Source organism: Aegilops tauschii, chromosome 1 (genome assembly GCF_002575655.3).
Source record: "Aegilops tauschii subsp. strangulata cultivar AL8/78 chromosome 1, Aet v6.0, whole genome shotgun sequence".
Classification (NCBI taxonomy): Eukaryota; Viridiplantae; Streptophyta; class Magnoliopsida; order Poales; family Poaceae; genus Aegilops; species Aegilops tauschii.
In genome coordinates, this window is record NC_053035.3 from 21,019,137 (window position 1) to 21,046,693 (window position 27,557).

The 27,557-nt window shown below is 46.3% G+C and overlaps 1 protein-coding gene and 1 long non-coding RNA gene across 2 annotated transcripts; both read right to left on the minus strand.

The window, feature by feature from the left end:
* Positions 1-933: 933 nt before the first annotated feature.
* On the minus strand, positions 934-6,521 carry LOC120966902 (uncharacterized). Its single transcript, XR_005761029.3, has 3 exons — positions 5,465-6,521; positions 1,785-5,365; positions 934-1,683 (listed from the first exon to the last, which is right to left on the minus strand). It is a non-coding gene; the product is annotated as an uncharacterized lncRNA (long non-coding RNA).
* Positions 6,522-6,611: 90 nt separating this feature from the next.
* Positions 6,612-19,109, minus strand: LOC109752847 (lecithin-cholesterol acyltransferase-like 1). Its single transcript, XM_073503818.1, has 2 exons — positions 19,004-19,109; positions 6,612-9,050 (listed from the first exon to the last, which is right to left on the minus strand). Exons 1-2 carry the CDS (start codon positions 19,107-19,109, stop codon positions 8,035-8,037), a joined length of 1,122 nt encoding a protein of 373 aa, XP_073359919.1. The 3' UTR covers positions 6,612-8,034.
* Between the last annotated feature and the right edge of the window lie 8,448 nt (positions 19,110-27,557).

Here is a 27,557-nt window from a genome sequence, read left to right on the forward strand (position 1 = left end):
AATCTAAAGCTGTTACAATGAATGTGCCAATTGTTTCCAAATCCCATCCCATCTCCACAATCCCCGTTCATTTCCGAGGTGTCCCCACACCCGGGCAAACTCCCTTTGCAAGTCTATGATGTGTTGTTTGCATCCATATCACATTGCACAGGAGATGGGTGGAAGGTGTCCTGGAGAGATGATTGTACATGAGTCATCAAGGAGATTGCTGGATTTTTTATTTAAAATTTTATATTAGTTTTGAGCCAGCCAAAGGAAATTAGTGATTTGTAATGTATTTTTTATATGTGTTGTTTTTCGGTCCTTGCCATTATATTTTTGTCATATACATGTATGATTGTTCCTTGGTTTTAGGCATGTAAATTATATGCGTAAACACATATTGGAAATTTGTTTTTTCACAATGCTAATAGTTCCTGTTACAAACTTGTACCGTATGAATCAATTCAAGCAAAGTAAAGAATGAAAAGAGAAACATGTTGATTGTGCAATTTCTATAGACGAACTCCAGATATTTTACTTCAAGAAAGCCCATGAAAAGAAGGGAGGTATCCAAAAGAGAACTTCTGCCCCAAGCAATAATTAATTGATAAATAATAACGACCCTATGCTAGTAGTAGTACTAAAAGAATGGAACGAAAGGGAAATTATAAATAGTATAGCAAAGTAGCCGGTTAATCTAGAGAGCGGCGTTACTGAGTTGGGTGGCATCTGGACATGTTATCCTGGACGTAGGTTCATCTATAGGGATTTGCGCTGGTGGGTCCATTAGAGCACATACGGGTGGAGGAAAATGTCGTCGCCTGGCAATATACGAGGAGGAACAGTGATGTACACCAGCTGGCGGTCTCCTTTTTTGAAATGGACGTTACGCTGACGAGCCGAGCAGTGGATCGGGTCTGTCACGATAACCCGATTCAAGGATCAGAAACGTAAGCGCGCCCTCAAGGGGTCAGTAAATGCTAGCAGGTAGATGAATTGTGGGACAGCCTAAAAATATCACGGTACCCATGTACGGAAGTCCCCCATGTACTGCGTTGAGCACTTTTCCCCTTTGCCCCACTGTCCGCAGTTAACCAGTGGAAGGCGAAACAATGGCGACGAAGAGGAGTACGGATATGCCTGTAGAACTACGGCACAACGGGCTAGAATTTCTGCTAGATCCAGTCGACAGGTACGTTCGCCATTGTGTTATTCTGTTTCATTCGATCCGGAGACACGCGAATAGAGTACGCTGACTATTCTTCGATTTGTTGGACGTGTCGTAGGTTTCCCTGAGAGAGGTCACTGCTGATGTTGAGCACCCACATCCATTGGTGTTGTTCGACGTCCGCCGCTCAGCACCGGCTCCGACCGACTCTTCGTGCGCGGCTGTGGTTGGCCACCTTGTTGACTCATCTGAGCAAAACAAATCCCCCGACAAAAGGAAGCAGTCGCCGACGCAGTCCGTCGAATCCACCGGGAAGGTGAACCCGGAGGCGCCGGGATGGACAAGAAGGTATAAATTGAATCAGTATTTTTTATTTTGTGCAAATTAGTAAGAAAAAAACAATGTACACGACGAAATAGGTTTGAAGGGCATTCATACCAGTGTCAGCTGAAAATGTCCCCTAGTTCTCGTCGTTAACCATATTTGGGATTAGCCTAAAAAGTGCTTGTCAGCAAATCATGCCATTTGATGTACTGCAATCAGTGAAAAACATGCCACACATGGTGGCGTTGTAAATAATTAGGAGCAATTGAAAACCTGTGAATTTTAATTTCAGGTTAAGAGTTGGACGTACCCCTCCAGATAGAACACCCTGTGCTGGTAAAGTTACTCCGTTAGAAGAAATCATATGGAGATATGCTGGTAAACCGTCGGACAATGTAGTGAAGCCAAAGATTGGGATGTGTTTTGATTCCCTTGGAGAAGCATGCGATTTTTATAATTTGTATAGGCCTCTAAAAACATGCCACACATTTGTCAGCTTCGTTTACAACAAAGCCTGCAGCTGTTAAAGTTCTTTCAAACTTTTCATGCCACTGTTTGGGTGCTCGCTTGAGTCCATACAAGACTTCAGTAACTTGCACACTTTTCCTTCCTGACCATCTAGTACAAACCCATCTAGTTGTTTCATATAAATTTCCTCGTCCAGCTCTCCATTTAGGAAAGCAGTCTTAACATCCATTTGATGAACGAGAAGACCATGTGAGGCAGCTAGTGAAAGTAGAACTCGAATAGTGGTCAGTCGAGCCACAAGGTAAGTATCAAAGAAGTCTTCACCTTCGTTTTGGGTATAACCCTTAGCCACGAGCCGAGCCTTGTACTTTTCAATTGTACCATCAGGCCTAAGCTTCATCTTGAATACCCATTTGCATCCTATAGGTTTGCACCCATAAGGACGATAAGTTATCTCCCAAGTTTCATTTGCCAAGATGGAATCCATCTCACTACGGACCGCTTCCTTCCAGTAGTCAGCATCTTCAGATGCATAGGCCTCTAAAATAGAACTGGGAGTGTCATCTATGAGATACACGAGAAAATCATCACCAAAAGACTTTGCAGTCCTCTGTCTCTTGCTCCTAGTAGGAACTTCATTGTTCTTCTCCACAGGACTTTCAAAGTGTTCCATTGAAATGACAGGTTCAGTAATTGTAACTGGTTCCTGAGTCGATGAACTAGGCATCTCCTGAATAGATGAGGTAGTCATATCCTTCATGGGAAAGATATCTTCAAAGAAAGTTGCATCATTTGACTCCATGATCGTACCAACATGCATGTTAGGTACCTCAGATTTTACAACCAAGAATCTATAACCAATGCTATGAAAAGCATATCCCAGGAAAACACAATCCACAGTCTTTGGTCCAAGCTTCCGCTTCTTTGGAATTGGAACATTGACTTTCGCCAAACAACCCCATGTTCGTAGATTAGAGAGTTTTAACCTTTTCTTCTCCCATGGATAAGAGAGTTTTAACCTTTTCTTCTCCCATTCCTCGAATGGAGTTATTTATTTGTTCTTTGTGGGAACTCGGTTTAGGACATGACATGCCGTCAATATCGCCTCCCCCCACCATGCCTTGGAGAGACCCGATGTGTCTAACATGGCGTTAACCAAATCTGTTAGAGTACGATTATTTCTTTCGGCCACCCCATTTGACTGAGGTGAATAGGGAGGCGTCCTCTCATGGATTATACCATGTTCCGCACAAAAAGCATCATATTCATTGGAAAAATACTCCCAACCACAGTCGGACCTAAGCCTCTTGATTTTCCGATCAACTTGGTTTTCCACTTCAGCTTTGTAGATCTTGAAAAAGTTCAAAGCCTCATCCTTAGATTTCAGAAGATAGACACGGCAATATCTAGTGGAGTCGTCAATTAACGTCATGAAATATTTCTTTCCACCTTTTGTCAAAACACCATTCATTTCACATAGATCTGATTGTATGAGTTTTAGTGGTGCAAGATTTCTCGTTTCCGCAGTCACATGGGACTTACGAGGTTGCTTAGCTTGCACACACACTTGACACTTGGATCCCTTGACAGTGGTGAAACTAGGGATTAATTTAACCTTTGCTAATCGCGACATGCTACCAAAGTTAACATGACAAAGACGTGAATGCCACACATTTGATTCACTATTGTTGCAAATATGATTAACAACTTTATTGCAAAGGTCTGATAAGAATTTTTATGTGACATCATATAGTCCATGTATGACACATATAAAACGTGCAGGTAAACTTCTCTAACTTTGACCCATATAATACTATATAGAATAGTATTCAAAATATGGTCGGATTATAATCTTATAACTGTATATTTGCTTTGTGCACGTTCAGATACTGAATATCAGAATATCAAAGTAAAATACTTTTACTTAAAAGGTGACATTTTCTCATCCCATAGAAAATAATTAGCCTTTTGTCGAACCTCTCCGAAGAGTTTAAGGAATTCTTAACTTTAATGCATGGGCGAGTTAATTAATTTTGCATTTGATCCTATATTATTAACATAGAATGGTGTGTTTTGTACAATTATATTTGGAAGAGCCATCTTTTCATACCAAATTTATTTGAAATATGGGGATTCATTCATATGCCTATGAAATATTGTGTTTTCCTTAAAGATAAAGGGATTGTTAGTCTTGTAAACTCAATCCAAGAAAAACAATAAGAAGAATACTCTAATATACTTCATATGAATATATCATACACTTAACACTTCAGATACCATTCAAAATCATTGAGTGATGAAAACAATTGGTAAATAAAAATCACACCTTATTCAAGTTATTTAAGAAACTAAGCAATGGTACAACAAATAAGTTGTAACTGAACTAACAGCACAACTTAGTATATTTGGAAATTGAAGAGCGTCACAACTTCAAGAAAGCCTTTGGTTGAACATCATAGCAAAGAACCACAGGTAACATTATTTATTTTACTTGAAAAAATACAGATATGTGCAAAATTGAAATCTCAATCGTAGATAGTGCAGATGTTGTACAACAGTGACGATAGTACTATGTGAAAAAATTACTTCCAAGTTTAGTTACAGACTACACGTCAATGTTGCATTGTTATTAAAGAAATGTGCCCTGATGAGTGCTCTATTTTTCCTTTTGTATAAATTTATCTTGGTTGCTTTGTTACAGGGGATAACCTTTGAGGGCTTGATCATTTCCATCAAGAATTTTGCAGCAGCCCAGTTAAAATTAAAAGTTTGAGTTAGGGATGGCAAAGCTGACATAGTGGCATTGGGATCAGCCGACCCCAATGTAAGTTAGAAATCTCTAGCATAGAGCCGAGCCATAAAAATAATTAGAGCTTCATCCATGTTGGTCTTGTATAACTACACATAGTCATAGGCACCAATTTAATATAGACAAATTCCAATTAGAGAAATTGTGCTATTCTTCCTCTAGAAAAGTGAAAAAAGCAAACTTACTAAAACACAGAATAATAATTTCCCTACTACATTAAATACAAAAACATACCTCATCATGCATCGATCCTCACCATGTTCTATATTCATCCTTGGCCATAACGAAACACACCTGTGCAAGTAAAAACTTTGTGTGTGCCATCCCACATATATGGTCAACGTGGATGATAGAAATTAAGGAGACAATCGGAAACACGGACTAGTAGCAGGCATGGTTCACATAAAAATTAGAAATCTAGCATACAAATTAAAATTAAAGTTTTGAATACAGCAACGGCGGAGCTGACATAGTGGCTGACCCCAATGGAACTGAGAAATCTAGCATAGAAGTGAGCCATGAAAAAAATTCTTGCTTCGTCCATGTTGCTGGTAGTCATAGACACCCATTTAATATAGACCAGTTCCAGTCAGAGAAATTGCTCTACTCTTCATCTAGTACAGAGAGAAAGCAAACTTAGTAAAAAAACAGAATAATAATTCCCCCACTAACATTAAATACAAAAACTTATCCTGTCAGGCATCGGTCCTCACCATGCTCTATATTCATCCTTGGCCATGAAGTAATGCAATTGTGCAAGTAACAACTTTTTGTGCACCATGACACATATATGCTGAAAGTGGAGGATAGAAATTGCAGAGACATTGGAAAACATGGATTAGTAGCAGGCATGGTTATTAGGAGAGGGAATAAGAAAAACTAATATGTACGGATTCAATGAATGGCCAAAACAAAGCCACAGTGTAGGCGAATGCATCCCCATATGCTTAGTATCATCTATGTAAAGCTGCTATATATGTCTTGAAGTACCTACAGTTAGACACATGGGACTCGAGTCCTCATGCATGTACGCGGCGAATCTGCAAGTATGGATTGATCCACGCTGGTGACTCTATTTGAAGTCCAAACTTAGTGACCCGATGTCTTATTGTCGGAAAAACCATGCATACTGGAAAGACAAATTGTTAACAAATCGAAAAGCATCGTACTTCATACGTACCTACATGGAGTTGTGTACATCATGCTTGGAGACGTGAGATGAATCCATGCACCGAGGAGAGGAAACTGGACACAGAAAATATGAGGCTATGATTGACACATAATTAGTCAGATTATCCATGAACTACATGCCGCTCTTAGCCATGGGACTCGAAATTGACACACAATTAGTCAGATTATCCACGTGGACTGCCTGCCGCAATTAATTAGTCAGATTATACCTGTACGACCGGTTCGCTGAGTATGACTACGATTCTTCCGAAGTTTACGTACAGGACGAAGGCGCCTCCTTGTCGTGCCGCCACTGCAGGCACTCCTCGACCTCCTGTTCCTGCAGGTACCCGTCGACCGAGGAGCGCTCCCCAGGCCTCCACCGCATCCTTGCCTTCGAGTAGGTCGCCGAGCGCTTCGTTTCCTTGACGATGTATCTCACCAGGAACTCGTCGGCTCATGTACATAGAAATAGGTGAAGAGGGAAGGCTGGGAGGAGCAAGGGCAACCCTAGCCGTCTAGAATCAATCATCTTCACGTGAACAGGATGAAGAAAGAGACGATTTGATGATAATATATCTCGTATGCAACACAATCTGTTATGTATATCTACGGGAGTCGGTTGGTCCACTTGAATCAATCTGTTTTTTTTCTGAACACAATCAATTGGTTATGTATTATCTTTTTTTTTTTGACAGAATCGGTTATCTATTATCTCGTGATAGGGAGTTGTTTGTTTTGGAACACATAACAATCTGAATCAAACGTTGAAGATGTTCACGTAATTTTTTTTTTGTAATGTGCTTCTTTTTGACAATTTGCAAGAAAAATACGTTCTTTCTGAACGTACAGGTTGCAAGAAGAAAAGGTTATTTCTGAACGGTTACGTGCAAGGTGGTCATCGCTATGTTTTTTTTTCCTCGAGAGCAATAGATAAATAGATAGATTAGATCTACATCGTAATAACTCGGTCCCATCAGATTAACGGCTCCTAATTACTGATTAGCAGATTAACGGCTTCTAATTACTGATTAACGTCGGAATTTCTGGGAAGTCTAGAATTAGTATAGGTATATATAGATAGATAGATAGATAGATAGATAGATAGATAGATAGATATAGAGGTATAGATAGATAGATAGATAGATAGATATAGATAGATAGATAGATATAGATAGATATAGATAGAGATTGTTTTAGCATTAGTAGGTCTGAATCCTGGGAATCAAATGTTCCTGACTTTATTCTCCCACGCTATGTAAATGATCCGGCCATTATTTAATGAATAAAGTTGTTATGATGAAAAAAGTACGATCGCACAAGTCAGACGATGAGCCCAAGCCAATCACATTATGCAATTTGGTGAAATTGATAAATTACCCATGGTGTGTGCATAGATTAAAATCGCGGGTGAAATCTAAGCTATCGCGGCGCTATCGGGGATCTGGAACCACCCCGCGATTTGCTGCCTTCCGAAAATCATGGAAGATCGCGTAGCTATCGCGGGCGATTGCGTTGTTTCTTCCTTAACTGTTGCGGCAAAAATTCTGGCCGTGATTCCTTCTCGCCCGCGATCTAAATCTATGGGTGTGTGAAAATTGTGTGTCTAGGTGCGACTAGGCAAGTATCTCATCCATGACCCCCATAATTCATGCCCTACACATCAAGGACCTCATCCAGGCGAACGACCTTACAAATACATGCACCATCATCATCATCATGCTACGGTACATGCTATGGTGCAGCTGCTGCCATGGTACCGGTTTCGCCTTCTCCACACTTGAACCCAGACTGCCTGTTTCTGCCTTTTGTTTTTCCTTTTGCCTTTTTATGCATGTACGGCACGCTTATGACACAATACAAAAAATATATGCAGTAAGAATTTCCTTTTGTTTCTGGTGAAAATAAGAATCTTTTGATTAAAAATTAAACCATCTATAAAGGGTTTAAGTATTAGAATCTTTTAATGGGTGTTAAAAAACATGTTGTATAGCAGCCAGGTCTTTCATTCTCAGTCAACTTATAAAAAGTCCTTACATAATGGTTTTATTCCACAACAATGCCAACTTCTCCATAATAGAACATTTTTATTATGAGCGAAAACTCAAAAATATCACATATTGTCTCTTCTGTGATTTGCTTCTAGAATTTCAGCCATAACTCTCTTGAGCGGGTGTTCCTGGATAACAATAGTAGAATGGGTAACATTAACAATCTTGACGAACTTGAAGTGTATGTTACCCCACCGCTGCTGCCTGCTGATTTCTTTCACGAATGCCAACACGCTAACTAAGTTCACAACCTTGTCACCATCGCCATATACATACTCTGGAACCACATCAAAGTTACAATCCCAGAACATCACCTGATTTGGCGTTTGGATGCTGGCACCTGTAAGGTATGTGGTTGGTACCATTGGTGCGTCAGCCTTTAGCTTCGTTGCTAGCACCCGTTTCACGACGTCGGTGCTGAAACCGAGCACAGTGAGTAAATCCATGTAGTCGTACGCTGAGTAGTTTCTATGTTTGGTAACAACAAGCGGCTCGTAACCAAAAACCAGAGGAGACGGCAAGGATGTAAGGGAACTTGCAAAAGTTCTCCACATTAGACGTAAACCCAGCCGCTTAACTGTTGGGACAACAATGACCTCTGGCCCCGAGAGAAGGTTCGTGATCACCTGCACAAAGCCCGTAGGTGGTGTGGGCGAGATTAGGACCATGTGCTTGACGAATTTTTTCCTCCATGATAGGGGAGTCGAATTGACGAAGTCGAGGCCCGCCCTGGCTCCGAAGCTGTGCCCCACGAGGATGACCGGCTTGTTCTCATTCTTCTTGCTCGCATGCTGGACCAGATCCTTGACACGGGCAAAGTAGTTGGAGTACACCTGAGGTGGCTGGCCGTGTGAGGGTGGAGCGTGCCGTATGTCGTAAGGAGCTCCGAAAAGGGTCTCCATATTCACGGTGCCGTGGTGAGACAGCGTGGGAAGCTTCGTGTCCGTGTTGACGCAGGGTGGTGGCCAGTCTGGTGGCGAGCTCCGGAGTGCCTGAGGTAGAGGCTGGGATCGGGAGAAATCTCTGTTGGCTTGGTCGACACCGACGCGGTGGCGCCTGAGGGTGCCGCCGGACCTTCCTGGAGGGCGTCGGGGCTACCCTTCCTCTCTCCTCGCCGTGTACCAGGGAAACCCTTGGCAGCAGCGTCGTCATCGTCGCGTCCCTTCTTGGAGGTGTTGTTGGGTACCGGCACTTCAGAGTCTCGGAGCTTGGTGGGCGATCTCCGGTGGACGCAACGGTCACGAGGCTTCGTCGTTTTTGTCGATCCGCCGTTATCGGCATTTGTTTCTTTTCTTTTTTCTCTTTCCTTTCTTTTGGGCGTGTTTGCGCTGCTTCTGCACCAGCCCCTATCGTCGGTTGTATTGGTTGGTTGCTTTGTAATATAAAGCGGGGAAACCCTTTTTCTTAAAAGGGTCTTCATATGGACCATATCACGGTACCCTAGTGCCTCCAGTTCTTCGCGGAGCTTTAACAGGCAAAATACGTCATGCCCCCTGGAGACGCCAAGCTAGAACGCACACCGTAAGGCCAATTTCCAGATCTAGAATCCACAGAGGGCACACAGAAAAATCGATACATACTACGTGCAGTATAACTCTGGCAACGGATCACTTACACATCGTCCTTGGACAGGTCCAAGGTTTCTCTCTCTCAGCTAGCAATGGTGGTTTCTCTCGAGACACGAAGAACAGATGGGCCCAGACCCGGACTGCTTAGGACGTAGACCGGCGGGGACCTCTTTGCTGAGCCTAGGTAGGGCTACGACGTGTTGACCTTCCGAGGCCGGGCATTGACCCAGAAAAGTGTGTCCGGCCAGAGTAATCAAGCGTGTTGGAAAACGTGCTGCACCCCTGCAGGGAAGATTATCTATTAATAGTCGTGTCCATGGTAATGGACGTTCAGACTTATATCCTGATCTATTACAACTAGAAATGGATACTTGAGATATGTGGCCCTAGGATTGCTTTCTCGCAGGGAGTCGAGGAAGGATCTCTGGGCATTATTGCTACAACATGTTAGTTAATTAAAATGCTATTATGTATTTTTCTGAATGCTGCAAGACAGTTGGAGCTGCTTGAAGATGCTTGGATAGGCTAGGCCTTCCCCTCTAGTCTGGCATTCTACAGTTCAGTCCACAGATACAACCCTTCCATTTGATACCAATGCATACTTAGTATAGATCTGATGCTTGCGAGTACTTTAGATGAGTACTCACGGTTTCTTTGCTACCCATTTCCCCCTTCTTCCTTCTTTCCGGTTGTTGCAACCAGATGGTGGATCCCAAGAGCCAGACGCCACCCCCGACAACAACAACAACAACTACTACTACTAGCCCCAGGGTGCCTACTACTACGTGGAGCCCGCCGACGACCAGGAGTAGTTAGGAGGTCCCAGGCAGGAGGCCTTGCTGTTAGGGAACGTAGCATGCAATTTCAAAAAATTTACTACGATCACGCAAGATCTATCTAGGAGATGCATAGCAACGAGAGGGGGAGAGTGTGTCCACGTACCCTCATAGAACGAAAGCGGAAGCGTTAGGTTAACGCGGTTGATGTAGTCGAACGTCTTCGCGATCCAACCGATCAAGTACCGAACATACGACACCTCCGAGTTCAGCACACTTTCAGCTCGATGATGTCCCTTGAACTCTTGATCCTACAGAGGGTCGAGGGAGAGTTTCGTCAGCACGACGGCGTGTTGACGGTGATGATGATGTGATCCGTGCAGGGCTTCGCCTAAGCACTACGACGCTATGACCGGAGGAGTAAACTGTGGAGGGGGGCACCGCACACGGCTCAGAGAATAACTGTTGTGTTTTGGGGCGCCCCCTGCCCCCGTATATAAAGGAGGGGAGGAGGAGGCGGGCCACCAGGGGCGTGCCAAGGAGATGGGAGTCCTACTAGGACTCCAATCCTAGTAGGATTCGCCCCCCCCCCCCTTTTTTCCTTCTCATGGAGGGGGAAAGAGGGAAGGGAGAGGGAAGAGGAGAAGGAAAGGGGGCGCGCCCCCTCCCCTAGTCCAATTCGGACTCTCTATGGGAGGGGGGCGCGGCCACCCCTTGTGGGCTGCCTCCGCTCTCCCCTATGGCCCATGTAGGCCCATTACTTTCCCCGGGGGGTTCCGGTAACCCCTCGGCACTCCGATAACTATCCGAAATGTGCCGAAACCATTCCGGTGTCCGAATACTATCGTCCAATATATCAATCTTTATCTCTCGACCATTTCGGGACTCCTCTTCATGTCCATGATCTCATCCGGGACTCCGAACAATCTTCGGTCACCCAAACACATAACTCATAATACAAATCGTCATCGAACGTTTAAGCGTGCGGACCCTACGGGTTCGAGAACTATGTAGACATGACCGAGACACATCTCTAGTCAATAACCAACAGCGGAACCTGGATGCTCATATTGGTTCCTACATTTTCTATGAAGATCTTTATCGGTCAAACTGTAATGACAACGTGCGTAATTCGCTTTGTCATCGGTATGTTACTTGCCCGAGATTCGATCATCGGTATCTCATACCTAGTTCAATCACGTTACCGGCAAGCCTCTTTACTCGTTCCATAATGCATCATCCACAACTAACTCATTAGTCACATTGCTTGCATGGCTTATTGTGATGTGCATTACCGAGAGGGCCCAGAGATACCTCTCCGTTACTCGGAGTGACAAATCCTAATCTCGATCTATGCCAACCCAACAAACACCTTTAGAGACACCTGTAGAGTATCTCTATAATCACCCATTTACGTTGTGACGTTTGATAGCACATAAGGTGTTCCTCCGGTATTCGGGAGTTGTATAATCTCATAATCAAATGAATATGTATAAGTCATGAAGGAAGCAATAGCAATAAAACTTAACGATCATAATGCTAAGCTAACGGATGGGTCTTGTCCATCACATCATTCTCTAATGATGTGATCCCGTTCATCAAATGACAACACATGTCCATGGTCAGGAAACTTAACCATCTTTGATTAACGAGCTAGTCAAGTAGAGGCATACTAGGGACACTCTGTTTTGTCTATGTATTCACACATGTATCAAGTTTCCGGTTAATACAATTCTAGCATGAATAATAAACATTTATCATGATATTAGGAAATATAAATAACAACTTTATTGTTACCTCTAGGGCATATTTCCTTCAGTCTCCCACTTGCACTAGAGTCAATAATCTAGATTACATTGTAATGATTCTAATACCCATGGAGTCTTGGTGTTGATCATGTTTTGCTCAGGGAAGAGGCTTAGTCAACGGGTCTGCAACATTTAGATCTGTATGCATTTTGCAAATCTTTATGTCTCCCTCCTTGACTTGATCACTGATGGAGTTGAAGCATCTCTTGATGTGTTTGGTTCTTTTGTGAAATATGGATTCCTTCGCGAAGGCAACTGCACCAGTATTGTCACAAAATATTTTTATTGGACCCGATGCACTAGGTATTACACCTAGATCGGATATGAACTCCTTCATCCAGACTCCTTCATTTGTTGCTTCTGAAGCAGCTATGTACTCCGCTTCACACGTAGATCCCGCCACGATGCTCTGCTTGGAACGGCACCAACTGAGAGCTCCACCATTCAATATAAATACGTATACAGTTTGCGACCTAGAGTCATCTGGATCAGTGTCAAAGCTAGAATCGACGTAACCGTTTACGACGAGCTCTTTGTCACCCCCATAAAGGAGAAACATATCCTTAGTCCTTTTCAGGTACTTCAGGATGTTCTTGACCACTGTCCAGTGATCCACTCCTGGATTACTTTGGTACCTCCCTGCTAAACTTATAGCAAGGCACACATTAGGTCTGGTACACAGCATTGCATACATGATAGAACCTATGGCTGAGGCATAGGGAATGACTTCCATTTTCTCTCTATCTTCTGCAGTGGTCGGGCATGGAGTCTGACTCAACTTCACACGTTGTAACACAGGCAAGAACCCTTTCTTTGACTAATCCATTTTGAACTTCTTCAAAACTTTATCAAGATATGTGCTTTGTGAAAGTCTAATTAAGCGTCTTGATCTATCTCTATAGATATTGATGCCCAATATATAAGCAGCTTCACCGAGGTCTTTCATTGAAAAATTCTTATTCAAGTATCTTTTCATGCTATCCAGAAATTCTATATCATTTCCAATCAACAATATGTCTTCCACATATAAGATTAGAAATGCAACAGAGCTCCCACTCACTTTCTTGTAAATACCGGCTTCTCCAAAAGTTTGTATAAAACCATATGCTTTGATCACACTATCAAAGCGTATATTCCAACTCCGAGAGGCTTGCAGCAGTCCATAGATGGATCGCTGGCACTTGCACACTTTGTTAGAACCTTTAGGATCAACAAAACCATCTGGTTGCATCATATACAACTCTTCGTTAAGAAATCCATTAAGGAATGCAGTTTTGACATCCATTTGCCAAATTTCATAATCCTAAAATGCGGCAATTGCTAACATGATTCAGACAGACGTAAGCATCGCTACGGGTGAGAAGGTCTCATCGTAGTCAACTCCTTGAACTTGTCGAAAACATTTCGCAACAAGTCGAGCTTTGTAGACAGTAACATTACCGTCAGCGTCAGTCTTCTTCTTGAAGATCCATTTATTCTCTATGGCTTGTCGATCATCGGGCAAGTCAACAAAAGTCCATATTTGTTCTCATACATGGATCCCATCTCAGATTTCATGGCCTCAAGCCATTTCGCGGAATCTGGGCTCATCATCGCTTCCTCATAGTTCGTAGGTTCGTCATGGTCAAGTAACATGACTTCCAGAACAGGATTATCGTACCACTCTGGTGCGGAACGTACTCTGGTTGACCTACGAGGTTCGGTAGTAACTTGATCTGAAGTTTCATGATCATCATCATTAACTTCCTCACTAATTGGTGTAGGCATCACTGGAATTGATTTCTGTGATGAACTACTTTCTAATTCGAGAGAAGGTACAACTACCTCATCAAGTTCTACTTTCCTCCCACTCACTTCTTTCCTCATTCTGGTCTTCGGGGAGCTCCTTCCTATTAATGTAGGACAAGAAGGGTTCAGTCCATGGGGCAATGACTGCCATAATGAGATGGGCCGACGGTGTAGTTTCGGTGGCTGAGCCCCCGATGATATCGGTGTGTTCAGAATCTGGGGTTGTGTTTGGATCCAGACTGTTGTTGCCGCCCTCCCCTTGCCACACCACGGATGGCTTAAAAAGCCTTTTAAGGAAGATGTTAGGTGGGATGGGGTCGCGCTTAGCGCCAATGCGAGCAAGGATGTCCGCCGCCTGTTTACTTTCTCGGGCGACGTGATGAAATTCAAGCCCCTCGAACAGAGCCGACATTTTTAAGACGACATTGCGATAAGCTGCCATCTTTGGATCTTTGGCATCAAAGTCACCGTTTATTTGAGATATTGCGAGGTTTGAGTCCCCGCGCACCTCCAGGCGTTGTATGCCCATGGATACGTCCATCCGAAGACCGTGCAATAAGGCCTCGTATTCGGCTGCGTTGTTGGAGTCTGTGTATAATATTTGGAGTACATACTGGACGACATCTCCAGTGGGGGACGTTAACACGACGCCCGCTCCCAACCCCGCCAACATTTTGGAGCCGTCGATATACATAACCCAATTGGAATATGTGCCTTACTCTTTAGGGAGTTCGGCCTCTGTCCATTCGGCGACGAAGTCAGCCAGTACATGGGATTTGATGGCTCGACGTGGCTTGTATGTTATGTCGAATGGAAGTAGCTCGATAGCCAATTTGGCAATCCGGCCCGTGGGATCGCGGTTGTTTATTATATCATTCAGTGGTACTTCAGAGGCCACCGTGATTGAACACTCCTGGAAGTAGTGCCGTAGCTTTCGGGATGCCATGAAGACCGCGTATGCTATCTTTTGATAATGGGGGTACCGGGATTTGCATGGTGTGAGAACAGTAGATACGTAGTATACTGGTTTTTGAAGTGGGAATTTGTGTCCGTCCTGCTCTCGTTCGACGACGAGCACGGCGCTCACCACCTGATGTGTTGCCGATATGTATAGCAACATGGGTTCGCCAGCGTTTGGTGCGGCCAGGATTGGTTGCTTGCTAGGAGGGCCTTTATTTCCTCTAGTCCGGCAGTCGCCGCGTCTGTCCATTCGAAGTTATCGGTGCGCCATAAAAGGCGATAGAGTGGTAGTGCCTTTTCTCCTAATCTGGAGATAAAGTGACTTAACGCTGCCATGCAACCAGCTAGTTTTTGGACTTGTTTGAGGTATGTTTGCGTAGCCAACTGTGTCAGTGCTCGGATTTTAGCTGGATTTGCTTCTATTCCTCTATTGGAAATGATGAAGCCCAGCAGTTTTCCAGCAGGGACGCCGAAGACACATTTTTCCGGTTTGAGCTTAATGTCATACGCACGGAGGTTGTCGAATGTAAGACGTAAGTCGTCTATTAGTGTTTCGACGTGCCTAGTTTTGATGACAACGTCATCCACGTAAGCTTCAACTGTCTTGCCGATCTGCTTCTCCAGGCATGTTTGGATCATGCGTTGGTATGTGGCGCCGACGTTCTTGAGCCCAAAGGGCATGGTGTTGAAGCAGAATGGCCCATATGGGGTAATAAATGCTGTTGCAGCTTGATCGGGCTCCTTCATCTTGATTTGATGGTATCCAAAATATGCATCGAGGAAACACAGTGAGTCGTGTCCTGCATTGGCGTCAATGATTTGATCAATGCGGGGAAGGGGGAAGGGATCCTTAGGGCAAGCCTTGTTGAGGTCTTTGAAATCGACACACAGGCGCCATGATTTGTCCTTCTTTGGTACCATCACCAGGTTTGCCCGCCAGTCCGGATGTTTGATTTCTCTAATGAATCCGGCTTCGATAAGCTTGGCCAGCTCCTCCACCATGGCTTGTCGCTTGGGTTCGGAAAAGCGTCGCAGTGTTTGCTTGACCGGTTTGAATCCCTTTAATATATTCGGCCAGCTTGCGTGGGATCCCTAGCATATCTGAAGGGTGCCAGGCAAATATGTCCCAGTTTTCGCGCAGGAATTCTCGTAGTGCTGCGTCAACTGTTGGGTTCAGTTGTGCTCCGATAGATGCTATCTTCTTGGGGTCCGTCGGGTGGACCTGGAATTTGACTATTTCTTCTGCTGGTTTGAAGGAGGTGGATTTGGGGCGTTTGTCGAGGATCACATCGTCCCTGTCCACCATGGAGCGCAGCACGGTTCATTCTTCAGCCGCGAGGGCTTCGGATAGTGCCTCAAGGGCCAGGGATGCGGTTTTGGTTTCAGCGTGGAGTGCTATGTCTGGATCACTGACGAGAGTGATTATACCATTTGGTCTGGGCATTTTGAGCTTCATATACCCGTAATGAGGTATAGCTTGGAAGCGTGTAAAAGCATCCCGCCCCTACAAGGCGTGGTATCCGCTGCTGAAAGGGGCCACTTGGAAAGTGATTTCTTTGGACCGATAATTCTCCGGCGTGCCGAATACTATGTCTAGTGTGATTTTTCCCGCGCACCGTGCCTCCCGACTGGGAATGATTCCTCGGAAGGTTGTGCTACTTTGCTTGATGCGGCTCCAGTCTATTTCCATTTTATGGAGTGTATCCTCGTAAATGAGGTTTAGTCCGTTGCCGCCATCCATGAGGACCTTAGTCAGTCGAAATCCGTCCACGATGGGACTGAGGACTAATGCGGCTGGTACTCGGACTGTCGTGTACCTCGGTTCGTCCCTAGCATTAAATGTTATAGCCGTGTCGTTCCAAGGGTTTATTGCAGCGATTTGGCAGACTTCGGCGAGGTTGCGAAGTGCCCTTTTACGCTTGTTGTTTGAAGCGAATGTCTCGAAGACTGTCAATACTCTTGTGTCGTCGTTTTCTGGAGGGTGCTGCTCTGGGGTCTCCTTGATAAGGATGTCTTCGCCGCTCTTGGCTACCTGCCGGAGTATCCAACATGCTCTAAGGCTGTGGGTTGCCACGGTATCTGCTGTCGTGTGTATTTTGCATGGGCCATCGAGCCATCCCTCCAGAATGGTGCCGTGCCGCGTAATGGGTTTATGTTTCTTGACTGTTGGACTGGGCGTGCCACGGGGATGCGCCCTCTTCGCCTGTAGGAGGAGTTGAGTTGGGACCGACGGTTCCCAGCGAGCTGCCTGAGTTTTCCAGGCGCTTTCCATCGCGCTGTACTTCTGTATGATAGTTTCTAAGTCAGTGAACTTCAGTATGCGGTGGCGATTGATTGCGTTGAGAATTCCTTCGTCCGCGCAATTGTTGCGGAACGCTGATATTGCGTCCTCGTCGCGGCAATTTTTTACCTTGTCTTTGACAAGGAGGGATCTGGCCCAGAAGTGGTGGACCATTTCCTGAGACTGCTGTTTTATGCTCATGAGAGCATCTATGTCCGGGTGGGTGGGTGGAATTAAATCCGAACCCCGACCAGACCAATTGTTTGGAGTCAGAAGACCTTCCAGACTCAACAGTCCGGGCTCCGGAGTATCTTCTGATTGTTTAGGACTGCCGTCCGATTCTATGTTCGGAGGGCTGGTCGCCTCCTTTCGCTGGTGGGTATCCGGTTCTTCCTGATCGGCGACCCGAACATAGCCCGTCTTCGATATAGAAGAAGATTCGCCATCCTGCTCCTCGACTACCGCTATCTGGTGGACCGGTGGAGTTTTGATTTCTCCTTGATCGGTTTTAAGCCCGATCCGATCGTAATCTGTGGCGATTCCCAAAGCGGCAATGCGATCTAGGAGCTCGTTCAAGGGCGAAAACTCAGCCGGATCCATCTGCTTGGAGTGTTCGGAGTTGATGCGAAGGGGGTTTTCGATGGCCCGAGAGGTCATCGTCGGCTCAACGGCCGAACGGGCGATCATGGTAAAGCCGCCCAGCCGGAGGGTTTGGCCTGGGGCCAGGACTCCCCCGGAGGTGATGTTGTCTTTAAGGACAAGGCGAGCCATCGAACCTTTCGTCGACGGCACAGTGGAACTCAATGAAAGCACCAATGTCGGTGTCAAAACCGGCGGATCTCGGGTAGGGGGTCCCGAACTGTGCGTCTAGGATCGATGGTTACAGGAGACGGGGGACACGATGTTTACCCAGGTTCGGGCCCTCATGGAGGTAATACCCTACTCCCTGCTTGATTGATCTTGATGAATATAAGTGTTACAAGAGTTGATCTACCACGAGATCGTAATGGCTAAACCCTAGAAGGCTAGCCTGCATGACTATGGTAATGAGTATATCCTTTCCGGACTACACCCTCCGGTTTATATAGACACCGGGGGGATCTAGGGTTACATAGAGTCGGTTACATAGGGAGGAATCTTCATAGTTGATCGCCAAGCTTGCCTTCCACGCCAAGGAGAGTCCAATCCGGACACGGGTAGAGTCTTCGGCCTTCATGTCTTCACAACCCATCAGTCCGGCCCATGGATAACATGCTGGACGCCCGAGGACCCCTTAGTCCAGGACTCCCTCAGTCCTCGCCCGCGCCGGCGTTCTCGCCCGCGCCAGTGTCCCCACTCGTGTCGACCGAGCGGGCGTCCTCGCCTGAGACGACTCCCTCGCCTGGCTTGTCGCCTGGTGTGACTGGTTTTGCATCTGGGGAGTAGTCTGCATCGCCATCGTCATCTTCGCCAACCCCGTCTCCGCCGCCACCTCCGCCGCCTACCGCTATTCTGCATGCTCGTACACGCAGTCAGAGTGGTATTTTTCGGCCGAAGGAGCGTACTGATGGCACGGTTGCGTGGATTGCGGCGTGTATGGCACAGACAGATGCTGACCCCACTACTGAGCCTCGACATTTTCAGGCGGCTCTTCGGATTCCTCATTGGCACAGTGCCATGGAGCAGGAGTTTCAGGCACTATAGAGGAATAATACTTGGCGCTTGGTTCCTCCTGTGTCTGGTGTCAACATCATTGACTCCAAGTGGGTGTTTAAGGTAAAGAAGCATGCTGATGGATCTATTGAGCGGTACAAGGCACAGCTCGTGGCTAAAGGTTTTAAACAACGGTATGGTCTTGATTATGAGGATACCTTCAGTCCAGTTGTCAAACCTACTACCATCCGTCTGCTTCTGTCCTTGGCTGTTGCCAAAGGGTGGTCTCTGCGTCAGCTTGATGTCCAGAATGCTTTCCTCCATGGGGTCTTGGAGGAAGAGGTCTACATGCGGCAACCTCCCGGTTTTGTTGATCCTGCTCATCCGCATCATTTGTGTCGTCTTGATAAGGCGCTTTATGGACTTAAGCAGGCTCCCCGTGCATGGTATGCCCGACTTGGCTCATTTCTTCGACGTCTTGGGTTTGCTCCGTCCACTGCTGACACATCTCTGTTCATGTTCCATCGTCCTGAGGTTACTATGTACCTGCTGGTTTATGTTGATGCATGACATTATTCTTATCAACTCCTCAGTGACTGCTACTGATCGTCTGCTGTCTGCTCTGAGTGGTCATTTTGCTATCAAGGATCTGGGTGCTCTCCATTACTTTCTTGGTCTGGAGGTTTCACGTTCTTCTGCTGGCCTGACTCTCACTCAGCATAAGTATTCCTTGGACTTGCTGCGACGTGCAGGTATGTTGCAGTGCAAGCATGCTACCACCCCTATGTGTGCGACTGATCGGTTATCAGCCTTGGATGGTGCCTTGCTTCCTTCAGATGATGCTACAGAGTATCGCAGTATTGTTGGTGGGTTGCAGTATTTGACTATCACACGACCGGACATCTCTTATGCGGTAAACCGTGTGTGCCAGTATTTTCATGCTCCCCGGACTTCACATTGGTCAGCTGTGAAGCGCATACTGCGTTATCTCTCTCATACTGTCTCCAATGGCTTACATCTTCGGTCTACCTCCTCGAGTGCTCTCTCGGCGTTCTCTGATGCTGATTGGGCTGGGAGTCTGGATGACCGGCGATCAACGGGGGGCTATGCTGTCTTCTTTGGTGACAACTTGATCGCCTGGAGTGCGCGCAAGCAGGCCACAGTCTCTCGGAGTAGCACTGAAGCAGAGTATAAGGCGGTTGCCAATGCCACGGCTGAGCTCATTTGGGTACAGTCTCTCTTGAGAGAGTTGGGAGTCTCTCAAGAGCAGGCACCGGTTCTTTGGTGTGATAATATTGGTGCGACGTATCTTTCATCTAATCCAGTTTTCCATGCTCGTATCAAGCACATCGAAGTTGACTATCACTTTGTGAGGGAACGTGTTGCACAGAAGCTTCTTCATATCAAGTTCATCTCCTCTAAAGATCAACTTGCTGACATCTTCACGAAGCCACTTCCACAACCTCAGTTTGAAGGTTGTAGACGCAACCTTAACTTATTTTGTACTTCAGGTCACAGTTATGATTGAGGGAGGGTGTTAGATATTGTCTATACATAGCTTCTATGTACACCCCGTATATTGTATTTGTACACAATGTGTACCCTTATATATATATATGAGATAGCCACACCCATATTGGGTGTCGTGCAGTTCCCAAATCCTAAGTGTTACAGAAGCGACGGGGCATAGGCGTCGGTCAGCCGCGCCTCCAGGTTGGGGCAGCTTATGCCGGGGAACAAAATTACCGGGTGGTATTCTCGGAGCCGGCCATGGCCGACTTTGCTGCCAGCGGCTTGATCACTAGACAGGTACTCCCTCCGTCCCGAAAAACATGTTGCGAGGGCAGTTTTGCAAAAAAGCCCTCCAGTTTCTCCCGACCGAACCCGCACTCCTCGTCTTGCTCCTCCGACAGAATCCCCAGCTCCGCTGCTCCCCGCCGCCGTAGCTTCGCTCCTCCACGCCGCCGCAGCTGCCCTGTCCCCGCCGCCGCAGCTCCCCCGCTCCCCGCTCCCCTGCTGCAGCTGCCTCCTGCTCCACTGCCGCAGCTGCCACTCGCCTACCTCCCCAAGCTCCCCCCTTCGTCATAAAAATGTTCGATTACCCCAGCTACCGCTGCGCTCTGCTCCGGCTGTGTCAGAACCAGCGTCGGCGAGCCCGGAGGCGCTGGATCCGGACCACGACCAACAACCTCATGTCTTGGGGTCGAGCGTGGTGGCGGCGGAGCAAGGATGGAGTCCGGCAAGGGCGATGCAGACCGGCCACGGGGCTCGCTGGAGAAGGAGTTGAGGGATGGCAGCGGCAGCAAGGCCATGGAGGCAGGGTCGACGGAGTGGCGGACGGCAGAGCAGGGCCTTGGCGGCTTGGCTGTAGGCGGGCGCTCGATGCGTCGTTCCCGCGCAATAGAAGTAGGGGAGGCCGGCGGGGTCTTGGATGGCGACGCGGGACCTGACGGCAGCTTGGTGCGGGCGCTGGGGCCGCCGGAGTTGGCCCCTCCGGTGGTAGCGCGGGGAGGCACGGCGCGGAAGGGAGGAGGGCGGCGCTCGAGGTCGCCGACATCTGGCAAGGCCGCAGCGAGGGAGCCGAACGGAGGCGGGCGACGGGAGGCTGCAGGGGCGACGCGCTCGGGGAGAGGGAGAGTGGGGATCGGGAACGAGGGGGATGGAGCTCGCGGGCGCCATTGACACCCAGTGCATTGGGATGGATGCAGGAGAGGTGCGTGCGTGCTTGCTTGCTGACCACCATGGTTCTGTCTCTGTTCCCTTGTGCTCTGTCTCTTTTCTTTGTCCTGTAAGTGCTGGTGTTGCTTCTTCAGATAAGTGGCATGGAAGAAGCCCTGGAATGATGATTCTCGGCTCCATAGCACAGGTATCAATTGCCATCTTCATCGGTGGAATGATGATTTATCTATCATGTGCTCTTGGTCTGTTGCAGTTTGTAACTGATGTGTATTGTTTCTTCAGTTAAGTGGCATGGGTCATCGAGATTGCTAAAGATTACAGAAATCTTCAGTTTTTTTTATCATAAGAAAGCTTGATAATAGTTCAATGAATTTTGTTGTCCTATTTTGCTTGCAAGAAGAACATTTTGCTTGCAAGAAGAACCCTAGCCCAAAACCCCAAAAGTAAAGATGCTCTCAAGAAATTCAAATAAAATCCAAATTAATTCTGTTCATTTTCTGGTTGGAATATTTGGACTAGTTCTGCTAGTTTAGAGTTTGGAGTATTTGCACAGTTAACCGAACAATTTTGCACAGATAACTGAATAGTTTTGCAAGCATTCGATCTCTGAACAATTTTGTTTTCTGTAAGATTTATACTGTCTCTAAATTCAGTCATGAACTATGAACTCTGAAATTAGTACTGTTCCAATAGCATTTTAAATATTCAAGTTAGGACTGCACTTTTAAAGTTCAAGATACTCCTCTAAATTAAACCTCAACTTGCAGAGTTGCTGTTTTCAGTTAACTGAAATTATAGTGACTACTCCTACTTTTTCCTTCTCCTTTGTTCTGAAACTTCAGCTATCATATCTATAGTACCTAGCTACTATCAGAACAGAACAAGGAGATATCATCATCAGTAGATATCTACAGTTTTATTACTGGAGCCACCATACAAACCATGCAAACCTCATATTCTTTTGTTAGCTGAGAAGATCTGCTCTTGCATTTAGCAGAAGGATTACCACCACTACTATCTTATGCTGTGTAGGTACTTAGAAGTTAATTAGGATCTTAGCTTAGAAGACCTACTCTAAACTAGCAGAACATATTTTAAATAATTCAAATTCAGTTTAAATTCAGTTTAGAGTTCAAATAACTAAAATTAATTCAAATCAATTCAAATAATTCAAATTCCAAATAACCCAAATTCCAATAAATTCCAACGAGGAGTTTATATACAAGGATTAGACAAGGCATACACAAGGGCATGACATAAGGGCATCTTTGTCCCCTCTTGACACAAGATTACACAAGACATACACAAGGAGCACCTGACTACATGACATAAGGGCCTCTTTGTCCCCTCTTGACTACATTCTTTTCCTTTCTCTGGCCACTTCTTCCCTTCCCTTCCCTTTACTTTTCTTTCTTTTCCCTTCTCTAGCTAATTCTTTCCTTTCATTTTCTCCTGGAAGTACATAGTAACTATTCTTCACTCTCGTCATGTCGAACCACTTCTCATCGATGTGAACCATATTCGTCATTGGTTTTAACATAGCCCGAGAAGTTGAGATCGAATTGTCATCGACCATGGACATACAAAATTTCAATCTCGCAAGCTTGTTCTCTAGCTTGAGGTGAGGCTTCACGGAGCTTGTGATGCGGTTGAGCTCATTCAACTGGAACCTCTTATGTAGGGTCGATCGGGCCACACCTAGAGACCGTGCCAGAGATCGAATTGTTCTTCTTTAGTCTGCATCAAGGTACAGATCTTTTAACTGAATTTTAACAGTCTGGTGATGTTTTCACTAACATCACAAGTTAAATGTTTCCTTGCATGTTCAACTGAATTATGGCCGAGTTTAGATATTTAACAAAATTATGACTGTCAGCATACTTTATTAAGTAATGTGTAAAAGATCGGTGTATATCTCATAAGATGTTTATTCAATCTGACATGAGGTGGTGCCTTATTCAGCCTGTGCAAGCTTGTGATTTCCTGTGATGTATGTAAACTGTAATCATCTTCAGCCTACTCCTTCAGTACAAACACCTGACTGACTCTTCAGATTGTGATTCGATTTTCGCAATTGATAATCACCGTAGTCAGCAAGCAATTCGGCGTCATTTGGGTTCCATCGGCAAGTGGGGTTATACTGTATGTTGTTACTCAGAAAATCAAAATTTTGTGGAGATTGACCATCCTATATGGAAAACAGCTTGACTAGTTACAAGCCCTTGTGCGGGTGTCCATGTTCTGCCAAAAGTCTCCAGCTCCTCTTGATTTCCTCCTAGATTTTGATTTCTGAAATCAATAAAGCAACAATCTGTCTGCAACCAACCAACAAGCAAAAGAGAGAGAGATGACTCTGTTTTAACACTGCTGAAGTTTTAAGGCTGATCTTAGGAAGAATGTCTTAAGTTAAAAGATCTGTACCTACAGTTTAACTGAATCTCTCTAACCCACTACAGTACAGAATTACCTCACCGTAGCATGCCTGATGTTCACCCAACATCATGTGCTGATGGATGTTGGGTGATGCTACTGATTCAGTTAACAGTAAATCAATTTGACAAATTTTCAGGTAGCAATTTTACTCTGATGGAATACCTTCTCTGATGATATTGTCTCTGAATTTTCAGGTAGCAATTCTTCAGATTGCAATTAGCAGCAGCAACAACAACACGGGCAGAAGAGCAGCAGCAGCAACACGGGCAGAAGAGCAGCAGCAGCAACACGGTCAGTTGGATCAGCAACACGGTCACGGGCAGAGGAGCAGCAGCATCAACACGGGCAGAGCAGCAGCTGCAGCAGCTCCATCGACGACAGGGGAGAAGCAGAGGAGAAACAGCCGTGCGGGCACGCGGGCAGAGGAGAAGGAGGAGCACGGCGGCGCGTGGGAGCTCGAAGAGGACTCGCGGGAGATATAGGAGGATGCGCGCGAGCTCCTATCCACCGGATCGTGGAGGCTGGTTCCGGCGATGCCCGTAGGGGATCACGGCGGGAGGGATCGCGGTGGCGCACGGGAGGCAGCTCAAGGTGGACTCGCGGGAGCTCGAGGACGATGAGAGGGAGCTCCTGCTCCACCGGATCGTGGTGGGAAATTCCGGCGACGCCCACAGGTAGTCGTGGCGGGAGGGGATCGCGGCGGCAGCAGGTCAGGGCGGCGGTGGCGGAGCAGGTACTTGGCGACAGCGGCGGCGTTGAAGGTACGTGGCGACGGAGGCACGACAGCGGCGGATCACTTCCTGATGGGCGACAAATCGCGCAGCTTGGCGGCAACAGCCCCTGGCGACGCACGGGCGACGGCGGAGGAAGAAGACAGGGTGGAGGGACTTGTTTGTGACGGTTTTGAAACTACGAGGGCTTTTTTACAAAATTAGCAATGAACTACAGGCGCGACATGTTTTTCGGGACGGAGGGAGTAATTGCGGAGGGGAGGCGGCAGGAGCAGGAGCAGCAGAGGTAGCAAACGAAGGAGCCCTGTTTTCATGGCCATGGCTGCACCGCAATTGCGTTATCTGTCTGTAGCTATGGCCATGGGTGCACTGCAACAACCCACTTGTCTTGTCAGGTGAGACGTCTACTTCGTACTCCTACAGCTAGCAAACCAATCTTAATGCGGACACGTCTACTTCGTACTCCTACAGCTAGGAAACCAATCATGGTACGTCTTGTTAATCCGGTCAGTAAATATATATATATCTACTCCCTCCCTCCTTTGACACTAGCGTTTTTTTACACTAGTGTAGTGTCAGTGTCAAAAATACTCTTATATTATACTCCTCCGTTCCAAAATTCTTGTCTTAAATTTGTCTAGATATGGATGTACCAAGTCACGTTTTAGTATTAGATATATCCGTATCTGACAAATCTAAGACAAGAATTTTGGGACAGAGGGAGTACGATGGATGGAGTAAATTTTCTGTTCTTTTGCACCTCACTTTTTGTTCTACTTAATCAGTTCCACCATACCAATATTTTAGTTTGTTTTTGGCCAGTAAAATAGCACCGCTTTTTTGCATTGCTTTTGGCCAGTAAAATTCAGTATATGTTTACGTTGTTTTTAGTGTACTCACAACTTACACCATGAGTTTAACAGTGGTGCAATAATATATGCTTAAGATTGAGTCAAAAATATGGGATACTATGTGTCAACTGTGGCCGATCCCAACAAAAGATACTATTATTAATTCTGGCCCTCAATGGATTTTTGGTCTGCTGGCTAATAGAGCTGACAATGATCGAGCGATGAACATTATGCTACTCTGGAGGATTTGGAGTCTGCCGAATGAGCTGACGCATAGTAAAGATGCCCACCTCCTGATTGCTCCAAATTGTTCTTAAGCAGTTATCTATTCTCGTTTCAACAAGCTACGATGCATAGCGTTGAATAGATTATCAAGGGAAAATTTCCAGTGTGTGACTCACTGCCAAAACCTGGGCTAGTACAAAGGCTTCACCCCCCATGGCCGAGGCCTGAGCCCGGATGGGTGGTGTTGTCCATCGTCGGTTCTTTCGTGCAAGATACTGGTGCGGCAGGTATAGGTATGATCCTCAAGGACAGCAATGGCACTGTTCTTTTCTCAGCATACCGGTACTTATTTCAATGCAACGATGCCCTTAAAGCTGAGATTAGTGCCACTCTTGAAGGACTGTCACTGAGCATGCAACGGTCAGAGTTGCCTATAATCATTCATTCTGGTAGCTCGCCACTGTCATTCGGGCCTTGAGAAACGATTCACTGGACCGGTCCGCATGTGGTCGTCTTATAATGGAGATTAAGAAAATGCTACCTCTTCGGGTGTTTATTCTGTTAAAAGTAGATCGTAGTCAAAATAGAGTTGCTCATAGTGTAAGTAATATTGGTCGTTCTGGGGTTGCATCGCCTGTTGGTTGCATAGAGACATAGAGTTCCAAACGATGCTTCGGAGTTTGTACTAGCAGACTGTAGCACAATTTCTAAGGAATAAAACCCATCCTTTACTCCGCGAAAGAAAATATGGGGTAGGGGTGTATTTGTAAGCACTGAGCAAGTTTGATGGTAGCGATGACTGTTGTGTTTGAAACTACTTGGTAACCAAATTATTACAGGGCTAGGAGGAAACATGAGAATATTACGCATCTCGTGCTCAGGGGCGGAACTTCATCGGGCCCGAAATGGGCCATGGCCTACCAAGGATTCTGGCAAAAAAAAAAATTATACATATACAATTCGGAGCCCGGTCCACTAAGCCCTTATCGGGATATTCCTGATCCCGCACCAGCCCTCTGGGAAGGCTGTATGCGGGATCTTCCAATAGACCAGGTAGAGGCCGAAGCGGCGACGGTGGCAGCGGCGGCGTCCTTCTTCTGGGCTTCAAGTTTGTCGGCGGCGGCACGTTCGGTATCGGTGGACATGGTGATGATGAAGGAGACACGGGCATAGAGGAAGTAGTCGATCGGTGGAGAGCAGTCGCGTAGGCGCTCCCCAAAAATCTAATCGCCCCTCCCCCATACAGGATCCGGAGGGGCGGGGTTTCGGATGCCTGCTCTCCCGTCAACCGTGTACGCAGTGAACGGGATGGAGTCGCCGGCGGCAATAGCAGCAATGGAACGACAGTGGGCGTGGAGGCACAGATGTACTCTCAATCGCGTGACGGCTATGGTTGCAGACGCCTCGCATACATAGGCGCGGCCGCGTGGAGAGACGTGGGATGGACCCATGTCTGAGTCGGTGACAGCCCATGATCCGAGGTCTCAGATCGTGGCCCAGCTGTAAAAAAACTCTCTGTTCCTGATCGGCACAAATAAGCGTATAGGTGTAGGCTCGGCTCGGCTCATTCCCACAACCCGCGGCGAGGCGGGTGGCGGAGGAGGAGTGCGCGGGAACCACTTCTCTTCTCAAGCTCCAATAGCATGTGCAAAAGAATCCCTTATATGGAGGTCCAACTCTTCTCCAACTAGCAACGTGGGACAAAACTTCCCACTACATCTAGTGCCATATAACCCACATGGGCCCTTAGAGATTTTTCTGAAATTGTTAGTTGGGCCCATGGCCCATCCTAATATTTCAACAATCTCCCACCAGATCTCAATGGCCCATTTTGTCTTTTGTTCCAAACACTG

Excerpts from the sequence above, each read along its gene's own strand:
- LOC109752847 (XM_073503818.1), bottom strand. The coding sequence starts at position 19,109 with ATGGAGGAAAGCATTCTGGACATCAAGCTGACGCAGAGACCACCCTTT. Across the intron at positions 9,051-19,003 it reads GTTTGACAACTGGACTGAAG|GAAGGTCCGGCGGCACCCTC; the intron begins GTATCCTCATAA and ends GACGCCCTCCAG.